Source organism: Lepidochelys kempii, chromosome 1 (genome assembly GCF_965140285.1).
Source record: "Lepidochelys kempii isolate rLepKem1 chromosome 1, rLepKem1.hap1, whole genome shotgun sequence".
In the NCBI taxonomy this organism is placed as follows: Eukaryota; Metazoa; Chordata; order Testudines; family Cheloniidae; genus Lepidochelys; species Lepidochelys kempii.
The window spans coordinates 140,251,782-140,272,634 of record NC_136380.1 but is presented as its reverse complement, the minus strand read 5'-3'; the positions used below and the strand labels follow the sequence as shown (position 1 = coordinate 140,272,634).

Sequence of the window (20,853 nt, the reverse complement as noted above, 5' to 3'; positions counted from 1 at the left end):
CAAGGAGAGAGCAAGTGCTAGAGTCTTCCTTTCTTTGTGTGTTGTGACTATCCGTCAATAGGACTCAGTGATTCCAAATGATTCCCTTGTCAGTGTAGATCATTTATGCTACACCTAGATGTTTTATTTTAGTTTTCCCTTTCATTCATCATCCTAGACTTTGAAGAGACCCACCTACCACTTCCGCCACCACCTGAACCACAAACAATCTTACATGTTAGGATCCTGACGCAGTATGACGTAGTGTAATAATACTCAGCCAATAAAACAGGGAACCAAGCCATAAGGCTAATGAGCTGTAGAGGGAGTAGGTTAAATTATTGTCTCTAAACCCTTCCACTTGTCTGTTTCTCAGTATTTGGAGAGTAACTGTGTCACAGATTGCAAACTGTAATCATTCTTGTCACTTGAAGATATTTGAGTCTGTTCCCACCAGGAAAAGAGAAGCACATGAATTTCACCCCACCCCCAACCGAATCCCTACAATGTTTCCACTCTCAGGGATCTTTGACTCCCAACATTGCCTGTCTTTGGATAGCTGCTTACCTCCAGGGTTGCCTTGTCTCCAGAGCTGATGGTCTTTCTTCACCGTGGGAGCAGCTCTTACCTGCTCCTCCAGCATCAGTTTCCAGGCAGCTCTTTGTTCACCATGATAATAAAAACTTCTTTTCTTGCTCTTAAATGCCACGGTTGATTCAGTTGTGCAGTTTGCATAGGTGGCATTATACTTGTGAAGTGCAAAGTCTTTTTGCAGTGCACTGGGTACAGCAAGCCATGTGTTTTAACAATTTCATGTATGCCGATGACAATACCTCCTATGGTGTGACTATCACCCATACCACTTACAAGGTGGCACCTCACCCATGGGTATATATGGGAATATCAGTGTAATATTGCTGTTTGATTAAAATGAATACCATACCCTGTAACAGCGTAATGTCTGCCTTGTGTAGTGTAATACTGTATGATTCTCATATTCTGACTTGTAAGCTTTATTGCCATTTAATTGGTTAAAACAATAGGACAGTATTCACTCTCCTTCAGATCTATTTTCAGAATTAACAGGATATGGTTAGGATTGGTAGGCCTAAAATTAGACAGTCTGGCTTTAAGTTTGCTGATGTATTATACATGCAAATGATGCCATCCTACCTGTCTGCCTCACTCTTGTAAGCATGTAGAGTATTGAAATTGACAACAAACCTATATAATGCAGTCTCCTGTCTGCTCATACAAATAGAGCAGACAAGCACAATGGAGGCACAGCTCAGTGTGCATATCCCCGTTTGAAACATACACATCACTCTATGTTATGGTGCTGGTAACAGCTGCAAAAGAAGATAAAATTTTTTTGTGATATTGCAGTCCTTATTTTGTGGAAGTGAAAAGTTTTCCCCTCCCCTGCCCCCCATCTCCCTCTACCATCAGGCTAGTTACAAAAAATAGGATTCGTTTTTAGGCCTGTCTGACCTTGACAGTATCTAATTTCACTGTTAATAGGAATCAAACTCAACAAGCATAACCTCCTGAGGCTATCATTTAATGTGACATCTCCACAGCTCTGCCAGTGCAAAGTAGGTTCTTCTACCAGCAGTGTAGATATCAGTCTGTGGGATAACATTCACTCTTAGCAGGTGATGTGGGCTTTTTTTTAATCTCTACAATATCTTTGGCTTCATAAACAAAACCTGTGATCCAAAAAGATTCCTACACAAAATAATGTGTGAGGTTAATGTCATGATCAAAGAATTAATTTGCAAGATAATAAGCATCAACATTCCCATATGTAAGCAATGTGTGTTGACTGATAGGAATTGTACAACAGACTTTTCTGGAAGTTACAGAATTTTTTTTGGATTGCTAAGCCTTGAGTCTGCAAATAGTTTGCAAGTACTTAGTTTTCCATATGCAAATAATCCCATTCATTTCTATAGGACTTTTTACATGTGCAAAGTTAAGCACATGTTTAAGTGTCTGGAGGATCTGGGGCCTTATCGTCTTGCATTTATCTGTTTATCTTTCGACTAGGGCTGTCAAGCGATTAAAAAAATTAATTGCAATTAATCAACGCTGTTAATAATAGAATACCATTAATTTAAATATTTTGGATGTTTTCTACATTTTCAAATATACTGATTTCAATTACAACAGAATACAAAATGTACAGTGCTCACTGTATATTATTTTTGATTACAGGTATTTGCACTGTAAGAAAACAAAAGAAATACTATTTTTCGATTCACCTAATACAAGTACTGTAGTGCAATCTCTTTATTGTGAAAGTTGAATTTACAAATGTAGAATTATGTACAAAAAAAAGCACTAAAAAATAAAACAATGTAAAATTTTAGAGCCTGCAAATCCACTCAGTCCTACTTCTTGTTCAGCTAATTGCTCAGACAGACAAGTTTGTTTACTTTTTCAGGAGATAACGCTGCCCGCTTCTTGTTTACAATGTCACCGGAAAGTGAGAACAGATGTTCTCATGGCACTGTTGTAGCCAGCGTTGCAAGATATTTCTGTGCCAGATGAACTAAAGAATCATATGTCCATTCATGCTTTAACCACAATGCATCCATGCTGATGACGGGTTCTGATCGATAACAGTCCAAAGCAGTGAGGAGCAACACATGTTCATTTTTATTATCTGAGTCAGATGTCACAAGCAGAAGGTTGATTTTCTTTTTTGGTGGTTCAGGTTCTGTAGTTTCTGCATGGGAGTGTTGCTCTTTTAAGACTTCTGAAAGCATGCTCCAAACCTCGTCTCTCTCAGATTTTAAAAGGCACTTCAAATTCTTAAACCTTGGATTGAGTGCTGTAGCTATCTTTAGAAATCTCACATTGGTACTTTCTTTGCATTTTGTGAAATCTGCAGTGAAAGTGTTCTTAAAATGAACAACATGTGCTGGGTCATCATCCGAGACTGCTATAACATGAAATATATGGCAGAATGCGGGCAAAACAGAGCAGGGTACGTATAATTCTCCCCCAAGAAGCTCAGTCACAAATTTAATTAACACTTTTTTTTTTAATGAGCGTCATCAGCTTGGAAGCATGTTCTCTGGAATGGTGGCCAAAGCATGAAGGGGCATATGAATGTTTAGCGTATCTGGCATGTAAATACCTTGCACTGCTGGCTACAAAAGTGCCTTGCAAATGCCTGTACTCGCTTTCTGATGACATTGTAAATAAGAAGAGGGCAGTTTTATCTCCTGTAAACGTAAACAAACTTGTTTGTCTTAGCGATTGGCTGAACAAGAAGTAGGACTGAGTGGACTTGTAGGCTCTGAAGTTTTACATTGTTTTGTTTTTGAGCGCAGTCATGTAACAAAAAAAAATCTACATTCTTAAGTTGCACTTTCACGGTAAAGAGAATGCACTACAGTACTTGTATGAGATGAATTGAAAAATACTATGTCTTTGGTTTATCATTTTTACAGTGCAAATATTTATAATCAAAATAATATACACTGATTTCAATTACAACACAGAACACAATATATATGAAAATGTAGAAAAACATCCAAAATATTTAATAAATTTCAATTCATAGAATCATAGAATATCAGGGTTGTAAGGAACCTCAGGAGGTCATCTAGTCCAACCCCTGCTCAAAGCAGGACCAATCCCCAACTAAATCATCCCAGCCAGGGCTTTGTCAAGCCTGACCTTAAAAATATCTAAGGAAGGAGATTCCACCACCTCCCTAGGTAACGCATTCCAGTGTTTCACCACCCTCCTGGTGAAAAAGTTTTTCCTAATATCCAACCTAAATCTCCCCCACTGCAACTTGAGACCATTACTCCTTGTCCTGTCCTCTTCTACCACTGAGAATAGTCTAGAACCATCCTCTCTGGAACCACCTCTCAGGTAGTTGAAAGCAGCTATCAAATCCCGCCTCATTCTTCTCTTCTGCAGACTAAACAATCCCAGTTCCCTCAGCCTCTCCTCATAAGTCATGTGTTCCAGACCCCTAATCATTTTTGTTGCCCTCCGCTGGACTCTTTCCAATTTATCCACATCCTTCTTGTAGTGTGGGGCCCAAAACTGGACACAGTACTCCAGATGAGGCCTTACCAATGTCGAATAGAGGGGAACGATCACGTCCCTCGATCTGCTCGTTATGCCCCTACTTATACATCCCAAAATGCCATTGGCCTTCTTGGCAACAAGGGCACACTGCTGACTCATATCCAGCTTCTCGTCCACTGTCACCCCTAGGTCCTTTTCCGCAGAACTGCTGCCTAGCCATTCGGTCCCTAGTCTGTAGTTGTGCATTGGGTTCTTCCGTCCTAAGTGCAGGACTCTGCACTTATCCTTATTGAACCTCATCAGATTTCTTTTGGCCCAATCCTCCAATTTGTCTAGGTCCCTCTGTATCCTATCCCTGCCCTCCAGCGTATATACCACTCCTCCCAGTTTAGTATCATCCGCAAATTTGCTGAGAGTGCAATCCACACCATCCTCCAAATTATTTATGAAGATATTGAACAAAACTGGCCCCAGGACCGACCCCTGGGGCACTCCACTTGACACCAGTTGCCAACTAGACATGGAGCCATTGATCACTACCCGTTGAGCCTGACAATCTAGCCAACTTTCTACCCACCTTATAGTGCATTCATCCAGCCCGTACTTCTTTAACTTGCTGACAAGAATACTGTGAGAGACCGTGTCAAAAGCTTTGCTAAAGTCAAGAAACAGTACATCCACTGCTTTCCCTTCATCCACAGAACCAGTAATCTCATCATAGAAGGCGATTAGATTAGTCAGGCATGACCTTCCCTTGGTGAATCCATGCTGACTGTTCCTGATCACTTTCCTCTCATGTAAGTCCTTCAGGATTGATTCCTTGAGGACCTGCTCCATGATTTTTCCGGGGACTGAGGTGAGGCTGACTGGCCTGTAGTTCCCAGGATCCTCCTTCTTTCCTTTTTTAAAGATGGGCACTACATTAGCCTTTTTCCAGTCGTCCGGGACTTCCCCCGATTGCCATGAGTTTTCAAAGATAATGGCCAATGGCTCTGCAATCACATCCACCAACTCCTTTAGTGCTCTCGGATGCAGCGCATCCGGCCCCATGGACTTGTGCTCGTCCAGCTTTTCTAAATAGTCCCGAACCACTTCTTTCTCCACAGAGGGCTGGTCACTTCCTCCCCATGCTGTGCTGCCCAGTGCAGTAGTCTGGGAGCTGACCTTGTTCGTGAATTGGTGTTCTATTGTTTAACAGTGCGATTAAAACTGCAATTAATTGTGATTGATTTTTTTGAGTTAATTGCGTGAGTTAACTGCAATTGACAGGTTTCAGAGTAGCAGCTGTGTTAGTCTGTATTCGCAAAAAGAAAAGGAGTACTTGTGGCACCTTAGAGACTAACAAATTTATTTGAGCATAAGCATCCGATGAAGTGAGCTGTAGCTCACGGAAGCTTATGCTCAAATAAATTTGTTAGTCTCTAAGGTGCCACAAGTACTCCTTTTCTTTTTGCAATTGACAGTCCTACTTTCCACTAACCTACCACCTAACTTTCCAGATGACACCTTGTGAAATCAAGTTTGCTGTTCATGTGGAGTCAGTGCTGAACCATGTACCTCAACCTGAATACAGACAGCTGCTGGTGGAAGCTATTCTTGTTCTCACACTGCTGTCGGACATAGAGGTGACCAGCATCGGGGGCATAATCCATGTGGATAGAATAGTGCATGTGGCTAATGATCTGTTTCTTCAGGAACAGGTGGGTACAGCAGATTTCCAGTAATATCTGAGGGTGGAGTTGGGAAGGTATTGTGTTTGAAATGAACTTCATTCTTGGTATTTGTGAAAAATTATTTTTCCCTCCACAAAAAGCAAGTCATGTAAGCATCTTTTGAAAATGTATTCAGAAGATTAAAACCTCCTGTAATTAATGAAATACAGTCTCTTTTGCTGCAGTTTTACAATTATAGTGGGGTAATGCTCTCTCAAGTCTAAACATCTGTTTAAAATCACCTTTTACTTCACCAGATTACCAAAAACCAAAGGGCCGGTGTTTAAGTAGAGATGGGGAAAAACAAGCTAGTCATGTGTTACCAGAGAAATGCAAAAAATAAGGTCTGTAAAGGGGAACTTAAGAGAACTGAACTAGCATAGGTAGAGAAAAAGGTTCTAAATAACCTGTGTTGTCCTACAGTCTTTGGAAAGGAATTCATGAAGGGAGAACTGTTTTCCATATTCAGTGCAGATACAGTTGTAGTCCTGGTCTAGTATTTGTTTTTAAGTTTAGTAATTCTGATCTGAACACGGATATCTGATTTTCTCCTCCCCTCCTTTTTATTTTCCCCCTCTCAGAAATCACTTGGAGCAAATGATGACTTCTTGGAGCGAGACTTCGCCACAGGAATTTGCCACTTTTTCTATGACAGCGCTCCAAGTGGGGCATATGGAACTATGACATACTTAACGAAAGCTGTAGCCACCTATTTACAGGATTTCCTGCCTAGTACAGGCTGCCTGATGCAATAGGCTATGCCTCTTGATGAAAAGCAAAAGTAAAGATTCAGAAGCTCTTTTCCCCCTCTCCTCTCTCTTCCCTCTTCACTTACTGAACATATGTCTTTGACTCCACAGGATTTAAACGCCACTCATCATATGTGAGCACCAATCTGTAGGGACAGCTGAACAATGAAGATGGAATTTGGCTTAATTCCAGAACCATGAGAAACATGTACAATGAGTGACGCCTATTCTGCCCTAAGTGCAATGTGCAATTTAAAGTAAATTAAGTAAGAATTATGCACTTATGTCAAGAGGAAAATAATTAGTGTAGAGATCAAAAAATATAAATAGGGAGATGCTCCTCTGGCATAAATTTCCCAACTAAAGAGAGTAGATTTTTTCTGTATATTTGAATTAATTAACTCTCTCTTAAGCATGGCTTCTGTATGTTGATGTTGTGAATAGTTAAAGCACAGTTTAGGGTTCTCTTTCTCCGATTTATTCAGTTTCCATGTGATACCCAGGCACTATTTTCAATACACATTGAGCCAGATTCTGATCTCAATTACACCAGGGTGATGCAGGAGTAACTCCAATGAAGTCAAGCATGAGATCAGAATTATGACTGTCATAAATCGGTAGCCTTTCTCTGATGACATAGCATCTGCCTTGAGAAAGCTACATCGTTTGGACCAATGCAGCTTTGGAGAAGCTGATCTCTGACTTCCTCTTTTAAAGACAGTTTTATGCTTATGATTTATGCTTATGATCGTTTTGGGTAGATGAATAAACAGCTGCCTACAGATCCAAAAGATATGTTTCCTTCGCTCAAGCATGCTTTCTAAATCTTAATATCTTGTCCACTGTAAATGGCCTAGAAGATGAGATACTTAAGTGTCGCCCTTCCAGAATACCATCTGTACTTACTAGAGGAAGAGTTGGTGTGTGTTTCGTGTCCTTTGATTAGACAGATGCTCCTTCATCAGATGTAACTAGAACCATTAGTGGTGTTCTCCCTAATAGAAAAATCTCTCTTTAAACAGCACCAGGATAATACTTAGTACTCTTTAATATGTAGGCTGTTGTTGTATTTGTTTATATTAAATATACAGAGCCACAGTGCTCCCTCCTGTGGCTTAACCCAGGTGAGCTCAAGGTGGAGGAAGACAATGATTTCCCCTTGTTGACTTCCACTGAGGGGTGAGGCTTCCTCCTGTGGAATGGGCTGAATGAGTATCCACTGGTTCTTAGCTAGACCCCTGTTAGAGAGGTACAATAGCACAGTCATTTGTTGGTGTAATTACTGGCCAGTGCACAAGAAAGGGTTGGAGTAGATTCCAAGTGGCAGATTAGTAAAAGGGTAAGTAGAAATGGTACCATCCAGTCTCTCATTTTTACTTCTTATAAGTGACCTTGAGTGGGATCTTTCCTTAAGCACCAACACCCCTACGAAGAAAAATGGTCCTAGTGTTGTTAGAACTTTTGAACAGCACTTATTGGAGTCTTTCTACAGGGAAATATTTTTCCATCTCATACATTTTTAACTATTTTCCTAATTCCAAAATGTGTTGTCAGAGGAAAAATAATATCATCTGCCCAATCCACATGATCTCAACCAAGCTAGGTGGCAGGAGTCAAATTCACCCCCCCCCCAAAGCTGGGTATCTTGTAAGATACTACAGTGCACTGCTCCCACAGCAATGCACATCCAGACAGTATTTGGTGCAGGCTGGAGAGATGAGTGCCATAGAGTTGTCCCTTACTATGTCTTAGGCTTAGGAATTTCCCAAAGAGCAAGAAGATGCACAGCCTTTCTGGATAGAATGTACCTGGGGGGAGGAGGCAGGTGCATATGTGCATATTGCCCAGGCAAAGCGTTGTTAATGGTGTAAGGAGCAGGGATGAGTAGCTCAAATGCAGTTGTAAGTCAGTATCTTGTAGATGCCTATTTGTACTTTTGTTTAATCATAGCTCAGTTTTTATACATGTGCTGAGAGATTGATTTAGCTCATTTTCCAAGTAAATAAAATTTTCTCCAGTTTAAACAGGGCAAGCCATACATTGAAAAGTAATTTATGCTGTGTATGCATGTTCATAGGTGAGGGACTTATATAAACTCTTATTTTATTAGGTTCCTTATAAAGCTTCGGTAATGTCAATCATGCAGAGCATGCTTTTCATGCAGAGCCCTTTGATTGAGATGCAAGAAGGTTCTCTCTCAAATCTGTTTTAATGTGCTTTTTTAATTCAGTCTGAGACATTAACTGTTTAAAATTTGTAGAACAAGAGAAGACTGCTAAAATCTGACATCTGAATGCTGCTAAATAGAGATTTAAAATAGATTAGGGCCCATAGCAAAATTCCACCATTTACAAATTTAAATTTGTGTGTGCATGTAACTTTAAAAAAAAAAGGTTACCATTCATAATATGAACTAGCTTATGAACATACATGGTTTAGAAATACTGGGTTTTAGTCTGTCTAAAAGTGATACTAACACAATCAGTGAAGTGAAGTCATAGGAAAATACTTTTATGTAATTTAGAAGTCTGGGACAGTTCAGTACAAAAGGATGAGAAACAGTACAGCAAACTTTGAATTGCAGTGTGAACGGACCAATCACCCATGTATACTTCTAGATTGACTCACTCATCTGTTGCCTTGTCTCCTGAACTTCTGTTTTTAAAGGAATACATTAAAATCTGTACCATGCATTGGTGGAATCATTGTTCCTGAAACAGGGAAAACTTAACTGGGTCCTGAAGGTGTGTTGTAGCAACCTCTCTGGAGAGGATTCAGATGTGTTAGGGAGTTTATGAATCAACCATTATTGATTCCAGTGTGTGTTTCCAGCTAGACAAAATCTTTTTCAGTTTATTTAGGGTAAGCTCATTACCAAAGACTTGATTTGGTTGTCAGGCATCCCAGAGGAGTGAAAAATGAATGACATGTCCAACTTCTAACTCTGGGACCTAATTTATGGAAAATAAATAAGACAAGGGTAAACAGACACCTTATGTGTCTTGGAAATTGGGGCATTAATGGAATGGAAATAGAACCAACTGAGACCCACTGTTTTAGTTTGACAGGCAGTGCTTTTGCATCAGCAGACTGCAGCTGTCATGAAGGAAACACCTACACTACTTCCTTGAAATATCAGACATGTCTAAAAACAGAAAATTGGTCTGAGATGGTGCAGGGACCAGAATAATAAAATGGTACTCGTATACAGTGGATACTGTATAGAGGTGGTACGTCCAACTTTTGCATGAAGTAGTATTAGGGTTGTCTCCATTCATTGAATCAATGCTCTTTTCTCCCCTCTCCCAATTGTATCAGATACTTAACTGTTTAACATTGTTGTTAGAATTTTGTTAAGCTTTTACTGTTTAATCATTAGTTCTGACATGTTGCCTAAACGTAGCACTCTTCACTTTCACTGTGTGTAATCAGTCCTCAGACAGCCTTACAAAACAGAGAGGAAAACTTAATAGGCCAGGCACAAAAATCTGTTCATATTAGTTATGGGTTACTTGCTCATCAAATTTTTAAAAAAAGCTTGTTCCAGGGAAGTAGAATTTGGCAAAGTTGTTCACAACACCCTTGAAGGTAAATATTATTCATACTTTACAGAGGGGGAAACTGAAATAGAGCAATGAAGTGACTTGTCCAAAGCAACCACATGGGCTATCTTGGCATTGACATAGCTTTTCTGAAGGATAAGTAAGTGGATGTGCATCATCATGAAGTTTACCTTGGCTGTTAGTTACAAAGGAATCCATGACAGAAGGCACTCTACAGCATACATGGAGAAACAAATCAAGAACTGAATCTAAACTCTCATTTCATTAATGTCCCATTTCCCCCAGCAGGGCCAAGCCTAATTTGGGGCCTCATCCACTGCCCATTGAAGTCAGTGGAAAGACTTCCATTGACTTCACTAGGCTGCTAGCTGAGCACTCTTGAAAAATCTGGCTATTAGTGTACATAGAGCGCTCAATAGCCTATTCCTAAGAGGCAGTCTGTACCCCTGTTATGGAAACATTGGTGCAGTTTAAATACAGCAGAAATCTCCACTGGATATTCCCAGCCACATATCTATGGATCACTGAGTGGTAAGCCACCAGTGCTGGGTTTACCACCAGTCTCATAAAAATGTGGCTAGAGGTAGCGTACACATCTGTCACTAACAACTTCTTTACATACGTCTAGTACTTTTAACAAATGCTATGAGAGGTTACAGTAATGGATCTCTTAATATGTGGATACTAAGAATGGCCATACTGGATCAGACCAAAGGTCCATCTAGCCCAGTATCCTGTCTTCCAACAGTGGCCAATGCCAGGTGCCCCCGTGGGAATGAACAGAACAGGTAATCGTCAAGTGATCCATTCCCTGTTGCTCATAATGCACAATATAGATGGGATATGTGTTTTCTGATGATGTTATTCAAAATGCCCCAGCAGGTCCTTCCTGCAACACCCGATCAGAGTTGTGTCATAGGCTTACTTTTAAAAAGTGTGTGCTCTTAAGAGAGGACTCCTCCAAAAGAGATTATAAAAAATATATTGTAAAAGTAGATCTTTCCTACAGGTGCAGCTCTCTCTCCCAGCCCTGGAGGAAGGTGTGGCCAGCATGTGACCAATATCATTAATACAGCATATACTGTAGGAGCGTAGGTCAATATTGAGAGCAAAAGAATGCATGCTAGCCAGCCATTGTGGCTCATAGCCTCGTGTGTATGTATGTCCACACTATGATCATCAGTACTTTTTTAAAAATGAGAATGCAGTGCTTCTCTTTGCACCAGCCATATTCATATGAACTATTTTAAGTGTAAAGTGGGACAGTAATGCACCATGGTTTTCCAGATGTAAACAGACTTTAGAAATGGTGGCTCAGCAGAGGATGTTACTACATTTTGGGATTAATTTAAAAAGCTTTAAAGGTGGTTATCTTCTTCTGCTCACCAATCAACTCTGCTTTGAGTGAGTTATTCTTCAGTAAAATTAACTGTGGCTAAATGTATCTTTCAAATCCCTGGGCTGAAACTTTCTATTTTTTACCCTACATGGTATTATTTACAAAATTAGTTTTTGGTAGGGTTTCTTTTTCTTTCTTTTCTTGTTATAAAGGATCCCAAAATGCTTTTAAAATTTCACTCAGAACATCACCATCCATGCACAGCATGAAAAAATGTGTCCAGCCCTTCCCACTATCAGATGTAGATGGGGTGGGGGCAGGAGGGAAACTGGGGCTCCCGTTCCTCTAAACAGCAGGAAGGGTGGAAGGAGAGCCCAGAGCTCATAAGTGCTAGAACTAGGGTTGAAGTGATTTCTGTTATATATACATGGATTACAGTTTGGTTCAATCATTCTCAGCACCCCCACTATCCAAATTGTTCCAGCGCTCCTCTCCCCTGGAACCTGGCAGCATAAAGGGAAGAGACTTGAGCATCTTTTCCCTCTCAGCAGCAGCACCTTTGTTTATCCAGGGAAGGGGCTCAGGACACTATTGCCCATGACTGAGCATGAGGTATGAGCTCTCCATTATCCTCCTGCTGAGTGGCAGGAAGCTCCCCTGCATAGCAAGCTCTCTGGGAAACTTCTAGGAACCCTAAAGGGGATGAGGGGTAGCATATACCACCTCCAGCCAGCTGACCGAGGACACTTTTCTGGAGTGTGCATCCCCAGTACCATTGTACATGCTTGTTTTCTCCTCCGGCCAAATACCTCTCACAATGGGCGATGTGCTTTGCCTCTACCCCCTAGCCCTGGCCCTTATCACTGCATGTGAAGATGCTCCTATGTCTTTTAACCACAAGCCATTTTTATGCCAAACCCAACCTCCATGGGCAGAGTTCTCAGGCACCATAGTCACAATGTTTAGGGCTAGCACTGACCAGGAAAACCTTGATCCCCCTCAGAAAATGCAGTTCTTTTGAAAAGCTTTGTGAAATTGTGGCAATTCCACCAACATGGCATTTAGGAGAAAATACAAAAAAGATCCAACGATAAAAAACGTTTTGAGAATGAAAAAGTAATTTCAAAACAAAAAAAACCCATATAGTACAAATTGTCCAAAGTCAACATTGAAATAAAAAAGCAATGTTCAGAAATTCTGAAGTTTTCAGGTTTTGTTCCAAGGTGAAATGAAGACAAATTTCAAAATCCTTCAGGAAATGGCATTGCCTTTACCTAGCTGTCTCCTGGGCCTATTGGGGGGATGGGCATGTGTAAGAACTTCCCCTGCCCTCAACTTGACACTTTTATCCATATCTGGCATCAAACTAACCCAGGTTGAGAGTCTGAAATGTACAGAACATTTCCCCCCTGCTCCCCCTTTATTCTTTAGCTGCCTTCGAACCCTTATATTCCAGTGAGGGGCGCAGCATAACAACAGACTGACATCCCAAATGCTATGAGTGAAGTGGGAATTCTGATCCCTTTGATGCAAAACATCCAGTCACTTCAGGGAACCTATTGTCAAGCATGAGTATTGATGAAACTTGTTTACATTTCTGTGTGCTACATACCTGCAGTTTGATTATTTTAAATGAAAGCCTGTTGTGATTCCTGACTGAGCCCATTTTTTTCCATAGGCAGGGTCATTTATGAGTGGACTGCAACCTTTTGGACAAATTCCTATTAATTATAGTTTTACAGTTCGATACCACAGAGCTGGGATTCTAGATCTATACCCACATATACAGAAGAAGCATGTACAGCTTCATAGACCTATTCCACGGTCTTAAAAACCTTTTGCATGCAATAGAGAACCCAAGGAACATAGAATTCAAAGTCATTGACAGCTGCACATAATGCAGCACCCTACACAGTTGGGATTATTTAGAAATCTGACTGAATTTCATGAGTTGTCATATAACAAAGCGTTCCTTGTAGTTAGGTACTGCATTTCTGCACCCAAAGGAAACGATCGATCATATGGAACAGAAAACTCAGCTCCCACGATTGAGATTCACGATATTTGCTCTTAAAAACAATGCAGCTGAAAGGGCCAAGGAACAGACTGTCACCAGAGCATACTAGGTGCTTTGAGTTTATTTCCAAATTCTTGTCACGCTTAGACAAGAAATTTATTTCCAAATTCTTGGAGGCTTGGTCCTAATGAGGAGGTATGCATGTTTCTAGAAGTGTGAGTATTCTTTTAGTTATTACAAAGGCAAATTTGCATAGAACTTTTAATAAATGCGATTTAAATGAACATTTTCTAAATAAGCTTCCCTAAATCCTGAAGTGCCATAAGGGGATGGATGGGGCAGGTGGCCCAGGGGAGCTGTCAGGGGGCAAGAAGCGGGGGGGGAGGGGTCGGATAGGAGGCAGGGACTGGGCCACACCTGGCTGTTTGGGGAGACACAGCCTCCCCTAACCGGCCCTCCATACAATTTTGGAAACCTGATGTGGCCCTCAGGCCAAAAAGTTTGCCCGCCCTGATGTAGACTCATGCAGTGCTTAATTTTTGCCAGGGCTGAGCCCCAGCACCTCTAGGCTTGACAGTTCATAGCCCTGGCATCACAGGGCTTGCCACATCAGTTATGAATGTAAAAAAAATTTCTTGAGCCCCAGCACCTAATTGCTTGAGCCTCAGCACCGCTTTCATTACAAAATAAGCAGTGAACTCATGGAACAGGTTCCCTTACCTCTCTGATGTCAGGTCACATCAGTTGCCCCATCTTTGGCTGGAGGACTGCAGGGTTGCCTGGTAAATTGTTGCTTTGGTGTGTGTCTCTCCTCCCTGGAGTCCTTTCACATCTAGCTGTTTCGGGTGGTGAACAGATTACTTCCCTTTGGGGTTTCTGCCCCATCACAGGCTCTCACTACAGCGCCTTTCTGGGCTGCTTCCCCAGCTTTAGTCACAGGTCTGAACGCCAGGTCTGCTTTTTCCCCATGCCTTAAAAAGCAACCCATGCCATATATATATAGTCCTGCAGTCATCTTAGCTCGGTCACATGTTCCTTCAGACACATGATCCTGCAACCCCCTCAGTCCATTTTAGGGCCAGATCTCCCAGAATGCCATTGTTGGCACTGAACCAGGACTGGCACATGCTTGCTTATAATTTCCCTTAAAAGGCCAGGGCACATCCCATTACGGCCCTCATCCTACTGCTGAGCTCCGTGGTTGGATGCTTGAATCTATGAAGGGCCCCAAATGATATTCTGTACAGACAGCACCAGAGCCACAGATGCTTAGGGATGCTTTTCTCTTTAAAAATTCTATTATTTTTAGCAGGGCCTGAAGAGTAATTCGCTTGCAGGAAATCAACCTAACAAGGAGTGCCAGCCTCTCAAATCTCAGGGGTTAAAACATGACAAATTGTCCGTAACTAAAGCTGCAGAGCACAAAACAGCTGCCCTTTCTTTTATTTAGCATCTTTTGTGGGCAGGCTTTCAGTAGAAAACACCTAACAGCAAGGATAGTATGAATGTGGGTGGTATTTTTCAGCGATTTCGAGTGCTACTAACTATGTGCCCCCATGCTCTGGGAGTGTCCCAAACAATAGGATGTATATAATCCCAGGCCAGGTCCACACTACAAAGTTAAGTTGAATGCATGTAAGTCAACATCAAGCCCCTGATTTAAGCAAGTCGATCCTGCGTGTCCACACTACGCTCATTATGTCGGCCGTGTGCATTCTCACTAGCAGGGCTTGCATCGACAGTAGCTAGCTCACAGTGCACGTAGCTGAGTAGAATGTTGGGCTGGGCTTGCAATGCCTTATGGGATAAAACATTGGCACAGGTGGTTATGGGAACATGGCATTAGCCTCCCATGATGCACTTTCCTCCCTCCCGCCCTGAAATCAACAGCCAACAAACCAAGCCTTTGCACGCCTTTTTTCATAAACCTGGGTTACCCATGCAGATGCCATAGCATGATAAGCATGGCCCCCCACTCAGCTGTACACTGTTGTTGTGAGCATTACAAACACCTCGCACCTTATCATGCAGTATTTACACCGCTGCTACAGGAGCCGCAGCACAGAACAAGGCGACGGCACGCAAGCAGCCCTGCTCACAGCCATAAAGTGGAGCCATTGGCAGTTGCTGTCGACAGTCACGCATCACCTTGACACGCCTGAGTGCCGTTTCTGGGCCCAGTAAACAAGCACTGACTTGGGGGTGTGTGTGCATCGTTATCCAGCTATGGGATGATGAGCAGTGGCTGCAGAACTTTTGAATGGCACTTTCCAGGAACTGTGTGAAGCGCTTTCCTCAGCCTTGACGTGCAGCAATCCTAAAATGAGAGCTTCTCCGACAGTGGAGAAGCGAGTGGCAATAGCTCTGTGGAAGCTTGCAATGCCAGACTGCTACTGGTCAGTAGGGCATGAATTTGGAGTGGGTAAATCTATTGTGATCCAGGTGTGCAGGGACATCAATGGACTTCTAAGAAAGGTAGTGACTCTGGGCAAAGTGCAGGACCTAGGGGATGGTTTTGCCGCAATGGAGTTCCCTAACTGCGGTGGAGTGATACACGGAACACACATCCCTATCTTGGCACCAGACCACCTGGCCAAAGAGTACATAAACCACAAGGGGTACTTCTCAATGGTGTGGCAAGTGCTGGTGGATCACAGGGGCCATTTCACTGACATCAGCATGGGATGGTCGGGAAAGGTGCATGACGCGTGCATTTTTAGGAACACAGATCTGTTCAGAAAGCTGCACACAGGGACTTTCTTTTCAGACTGCAAAATAACCACTGATGATGTTGAAATGCCAGTTCTGATTCTGGAAGACCCAGCCTACCCCTTGCTCCCATGGCTCATGAAGCTGTACACAGGCAGGCTAGACAGCAGTAAGGAGCGGTTCAACCATAGGCTGAGCCAGTGTAGAGTGGTGGTGGAATGTGTCTTTGGATGTTTAAAAGGGCACTGGTTTGTTTGCTTACTGGGTTAGACCTTGGTGAAAGCAATACCCCATTGTTATTGCTGCCTGCTCCATAATGTCTGTGAAACAAAGGGAGAAAAGTTTCTGGTGGGGTGGGGGGGTTGAGGCAGATTGTCTGGCAGCCAATTTTGAGCAGCCAGACACCAGGGCAATAAGAAGAGCACAATGAGGGTCAGCATCTGTGTCTCCATGAGGCTTTGAAAACCAGTTTCAGCAATGAGCCACAGTAATGTGACACTTATCTGTTTTGTTCCTTACCAAACTGTCCCCTCCATTGCACTTTCTCCCCTGTAAACTCCACCCCCACCAACCACTGTGTGTTGAATGAATAAGGAGCCTTTTCTCCTCAATTTGTTAAGTTTTATTATGCACACAAAGACACAGAGACAGCAAAGAAAAGTAAGAACCTTTTGCCCCAGGTTATCTGTTATACAGTGAGGGGAGAAAGAAGGACAGCTTGCTTACAGATGCACTGCAAGAACAATCAAAGTCTGAGAATGGGCGCCTTCTGGTCCTTGTACTCTCCCCCCGTGTTGAGTGCAACGGGATGCCGGACTTTCCCGCCTCGCCTCACAGGACGTTTTGGGGAGGAGGATGTAGAACTGGGCGATGATGGCAGCAGGTTCAGCGTAGGCTGCAGCAGGACTCTAACATCCAGCTGCCTTTCCTGAACCTCAGCCAGATGCCTCACCATGTCTGTTTGCTCCCTCATAATCTGCAGCATCTCTGCCTGTGTGGCACCCTCTTATTCCTTGCATGATCTCCTGTCCTCTCTGTCCATGACCTGGTTCTTGGTCAAGGTAATCCTCCATGATCTGCGCTCCGTCTTGTCACTCTCGGAGGCACGCATTAACTCATTGAACAGGTCCTCCCAAGTCTTCTTTTTCCGCTTTCTAATCTGGGAAATTCTCTGTCCTGGTGTGGAGGATGTGCCGACGGACAAGGTCTCAGCTCCAAGGAATGCAGAGCACAAGGGTAGCATTGACAGTGTATCCAATGAAGTGAGCTGTAGCTCACGAAAGCTCATGCTCAAATAAATTGGTTAGTCTCTAAGGTGCCACAAGCACTCCTGTTCTTTTTGCGAATACAGACTAACACGGCTGCTACTCTGAAACCAGTGTATACATTGTTTCTGGTGCAAGGATAAATTTTTGATTAAAAATACAGCCCTCAATACACTTCACTGCAAGCCCCAGTGTAATCACAACCACTGGCTATTGCAAGAACCGATATGCTGCTCTAGCCATGGTGAGTAAGGCCACAAGGCATCCGTGAGACGTCTTGTGCTGCTGCTTTTGTAAGACATCCTTGGGATCACAGGTTGGTACTTGAGAAAAGCAGCAGGCTGGATGGTGCTTGAGGGCAGGCACCAGTGTAAAGCCCCCCAAATAGTTTGTTTTTTACAAAAGCAGCAATGGGTTGGGGGGATGGAGACAAACAGGAAGCAGCCACTGTCCCCCTCCGCCCCAATACTGCTTGCAATACACAGTGACGCCTTCCAACCACAACCATGGCATGCTCAGGAAACAGATTACATACACAACCCAGATTTCACCAAAAAGGGGACGGATTACTCGTTTGCAGTTTAAGGGCTAGCATTCAAAACTTCCCCCGTTTTCCCTAGGTGACCCTATGGAATATCACTCTGAGGGTAACAGAGGTGGAAAGGGAGCAGATGCTGTAAGTGTCTGGGTACTTATGCTGCAATGCTGTGTGCTGAAATGATGCCAGCAGGGTTAATACTGGAGTGGCGCGGGAAAGTGTCCTACCATGGTGGACGAAATAAGGCAGCCATTCCCGGAAACCTTCATGAAAGCTTCCTAGACATCTCCATGGAGGATTCCTGGGCCATCCCAGGCACATAAACAGTCTTTTTTCAGACAGCACTCTCTGCGTAGCTGGAGTGGCTATCAATACCCCCTACGCCTTCTTTTTTGTTCAGATTAAACATAAAAAAACCATAGCATGTAACCCCTACAGTTTGATTGGAAATATGTACTCACCAGAGGTGCCTTTCCTGACATCATGGTCCGCTGCCAACTGGTCCTGTGAAGGGATGGGCTCCACGGTTAAAAACAGTTCTTGGCTGTCAGGGAGAATGGATCCTCTGCTTGCCTGCCTCACAGTCTCCTCCTCCTCCACAACGTCCTCCTCATTGCTGCTCGAGTTCACCCGGGATGTTTTGGGATAGTGGTGGGGTCACTGCCGAAAACCGCATGCAGCTCCTCATAAAAGCAGCATGTCTGTGGGACAGAACCAGAACGACTGTTTGCCCCTCTTGTCTTCCGGTATGCTTGCCAAAACTCCTTTATTTGCACATTGCACTGCTGTGCGTCCCCATGCCCTGCGCAATCTTGGCATAGATGTTAGCGTTTTTTCTCCTGGATTGGAGCACTGCTTGCACAGACTCCTTCCCGCACGGCAGTAAGATCCACCACCTGCTGTGGATCTTATTGCTGGAGCACGTTTGCAGCCTTGAGTCTCCATGATCAGCTGTGCTGGTAAGCTCTCCATGCTGATCAATGAAAATTCAAAAGTTCCCGGGGCTTTAACAGGGGAGAGTCTGTTTCCTGTGTACCTGGCTGATGTGCCGTCAAATTGAAAGTATTCTCCACAGGGGAGCACTGAGAGACACCTTCTGAGGCCAATTCATTCGAATTACACAATGCAGTGTCTACACTATCCCCATGTCGACCCATGGATGTCGAATCAAGCACTAAGCCTCTAATGGAGGTGGAGTACAGAAGTTGACTTTACTTAGGTCAGCGGAAGGGACTTGGTAGTGTAGACACATACATTATTAGATTGATTTAATGCGGCTTATGTTGGCCTAAGTTTGTAACATAGACCAGGCCCCAGTTTAAAAGCAAGAACTGATGCCAAATTCCAGATTTTGCTTTCTTCTGGAAGGAGTCTGCAGAGTATCATTTCCTTTATAGTACCTGTAAGTCACCTGCAGTACACACCTCCGGGCTTCCCGACTTGGAGATCATGTTAACGTTACGGTGGCCTGTTGTATATTTCCTCACTTTCCAAGTTTGGTATATACTGAAGAAAAGAAAAATAATGCATTATCAAAAGCATCTTCATTCTCTATAAAGCAGAATCTTCTAAAGACACACTGAAACAATAGTCAAAGTAATTCTGCTGTTCGCAGTCAGCCCTTGAATAAGAAAATGAGGGAAATATAAAAGCCACACATTTCTATTTGGGATTCTCACTTTTTTTAATTTTAAAGCCATTTTTTTTCCAATAAAATGCACCTTCCTATATTTCTTACAAGTGAGTTTGCATTTTTGAGACAGGAGGTAGTCAATTTTAACAGTTTCAAAAAAGAAAAGAGCTCAATTTATCTACTATAGTTATAGCAGCACTGTAGCAAAGCTCCGACTCACCAGTGTAGCGTCTCCTGCTGGTCATCCAGGAATTAGCTCGATTCCAGCTTCGGAGTACCTCCTGCTGGCTGGTGTCTTCCTACCGGTACCTGCTTTCTGTAAATCTCAACCATTTGTAGCACTTCAGGCCCCGCATCCCTCCCGGACCCCGGTACCTCTTATCTTGGAGTACTGCCCCACAGCAGTACCCCCACACTCTGGGTCTCCCCTCCCAGGGGAACCCCAACCCCCTCTACCCATCTTGCCTCAGTGGGTGCTGCCATTCATCCTCTAGCCCCTGCTCTCAGGGGCAAACTGCAGTCCGTAATGGCCACTCATCACTGGCAAGGGAGTTGGACCTGCTGCCTTTCTAGCCGCAGCTGCCTCCTTGCAGCCCTAATACTTCCGCTGGCCTTTAGCAAAGCCTCAACCTGGGGACTCAACAGGCCACATCTCCTCAGCTCTGCCTGCCCTTCCCCAGCCCTGCTCTGCTCTGCCTCAGGTACCCTGCTTGCTCTCCCAGGCAGCCGCGTCCTCTCTACTTCTCAGCTGGAGCAAGAGTCTCTCCTACTCTCTCAGCCTGCCCTTTTATCAGGGCCAGCTGTTCCGTAATTGGGTGCAACCACACCTGTGGCTGATTACCCAAGCAACCTCCCTTGGCTGCTTCTAATCCCTTTCTGACCCCCGCCAGAAGCACCAAAGTATCTAAAGACTATGGGCATGATACAAAGTTTGTTGAAGTCAATGAAAAACAAGACACCTAGATCCTGTACTTCTGACTCAAGCAAAATTCTCATTACAAATAATGGGAGCTTTGCTTGGATAAAGAGTAGTGTTTTAGGCCTAGTATAGTACTAGTTTATTAATGTGAGTAGACAATTCAAAGTCTGAATTGTCAAAAGTCAAAATATATAAATGCAAATCTACAGTACAAGCATTTTTTACCTCAATTACAACTGAAAAGTAAGGAAGATATCTGGAAGATCATTTCCCTCCCATTCTGTTTTTGAGTGTTATTTAAATAATCACCATTATTTTTTCCAGTCCTGGGGTACCTTCCTTGTTCTCCATGCTTGAAAAATAATTGGAATGATTCA

At 43.1% G+C, this 20,853-nt stretch overlaps 1 protein-coding gene and 1 long non-coding RNA gene across 11 annotated transcripts in view; one reads left to right on the top strand and one right to left on the bottom strand.

Annotated features, from left to right (window-relative positions):
* Nucleotides 1-9,184, top strand: part of PHKA2 (phosphorylase kinase regulatory subunit alpha 2) — a 70,839-nt gene extending 61,655 nt beyond the window's left edge. For 8 of the 9 annotated variants that reach the window (XM_073356658.2, XM_073356649.2, XM_073356639.2 and 5 more), the window contains 2 exons: nucleotides 5,532-5,732; nucleotides 6,326-9,184. In XM_073356658.2, coding sequence (XP_073212759.2) covers nucleotides 5,532-5,732; nucleotides 6,326-6,499 — 375 coding nt within the window. In that variant the 3' untranslated portion in view covers nucleotides 6,500-9,184. The remainder of the gene's footprint in view (nucleotides 1-5,531; nucleotides 5,733-6,325) is intronic. The other variant, XM_073356619.2, reaches the window with a different exon arrangement.
* On the bottom strand, nucleotides 520-20,472 carry LOC140915958 (uncharacterized). Of its 2 annotated transcripts, XR_012160330.2 has the most exons (4): nucleotides 19,778-20,462; nucleotides 19,325-19,430; nucleotides 18,386-18,625; nucleotides 520-1,328 (listed from the first exon to the last, which is right to left on the bottom strand). It is a non-coding gene; the product is annotated as an uncharacterized LOC140915958 (long non-coding RNA). The 2 variants fall into 2 exon arrangements; XR_013636226.1 differs by having other exon boundaries at nucleotides 18,386-19,430; nucleotides 19,778-20,472.
* Between the last annotated feature and the right edge of the window lie 381 nt (nucleotides 20,473-20,853).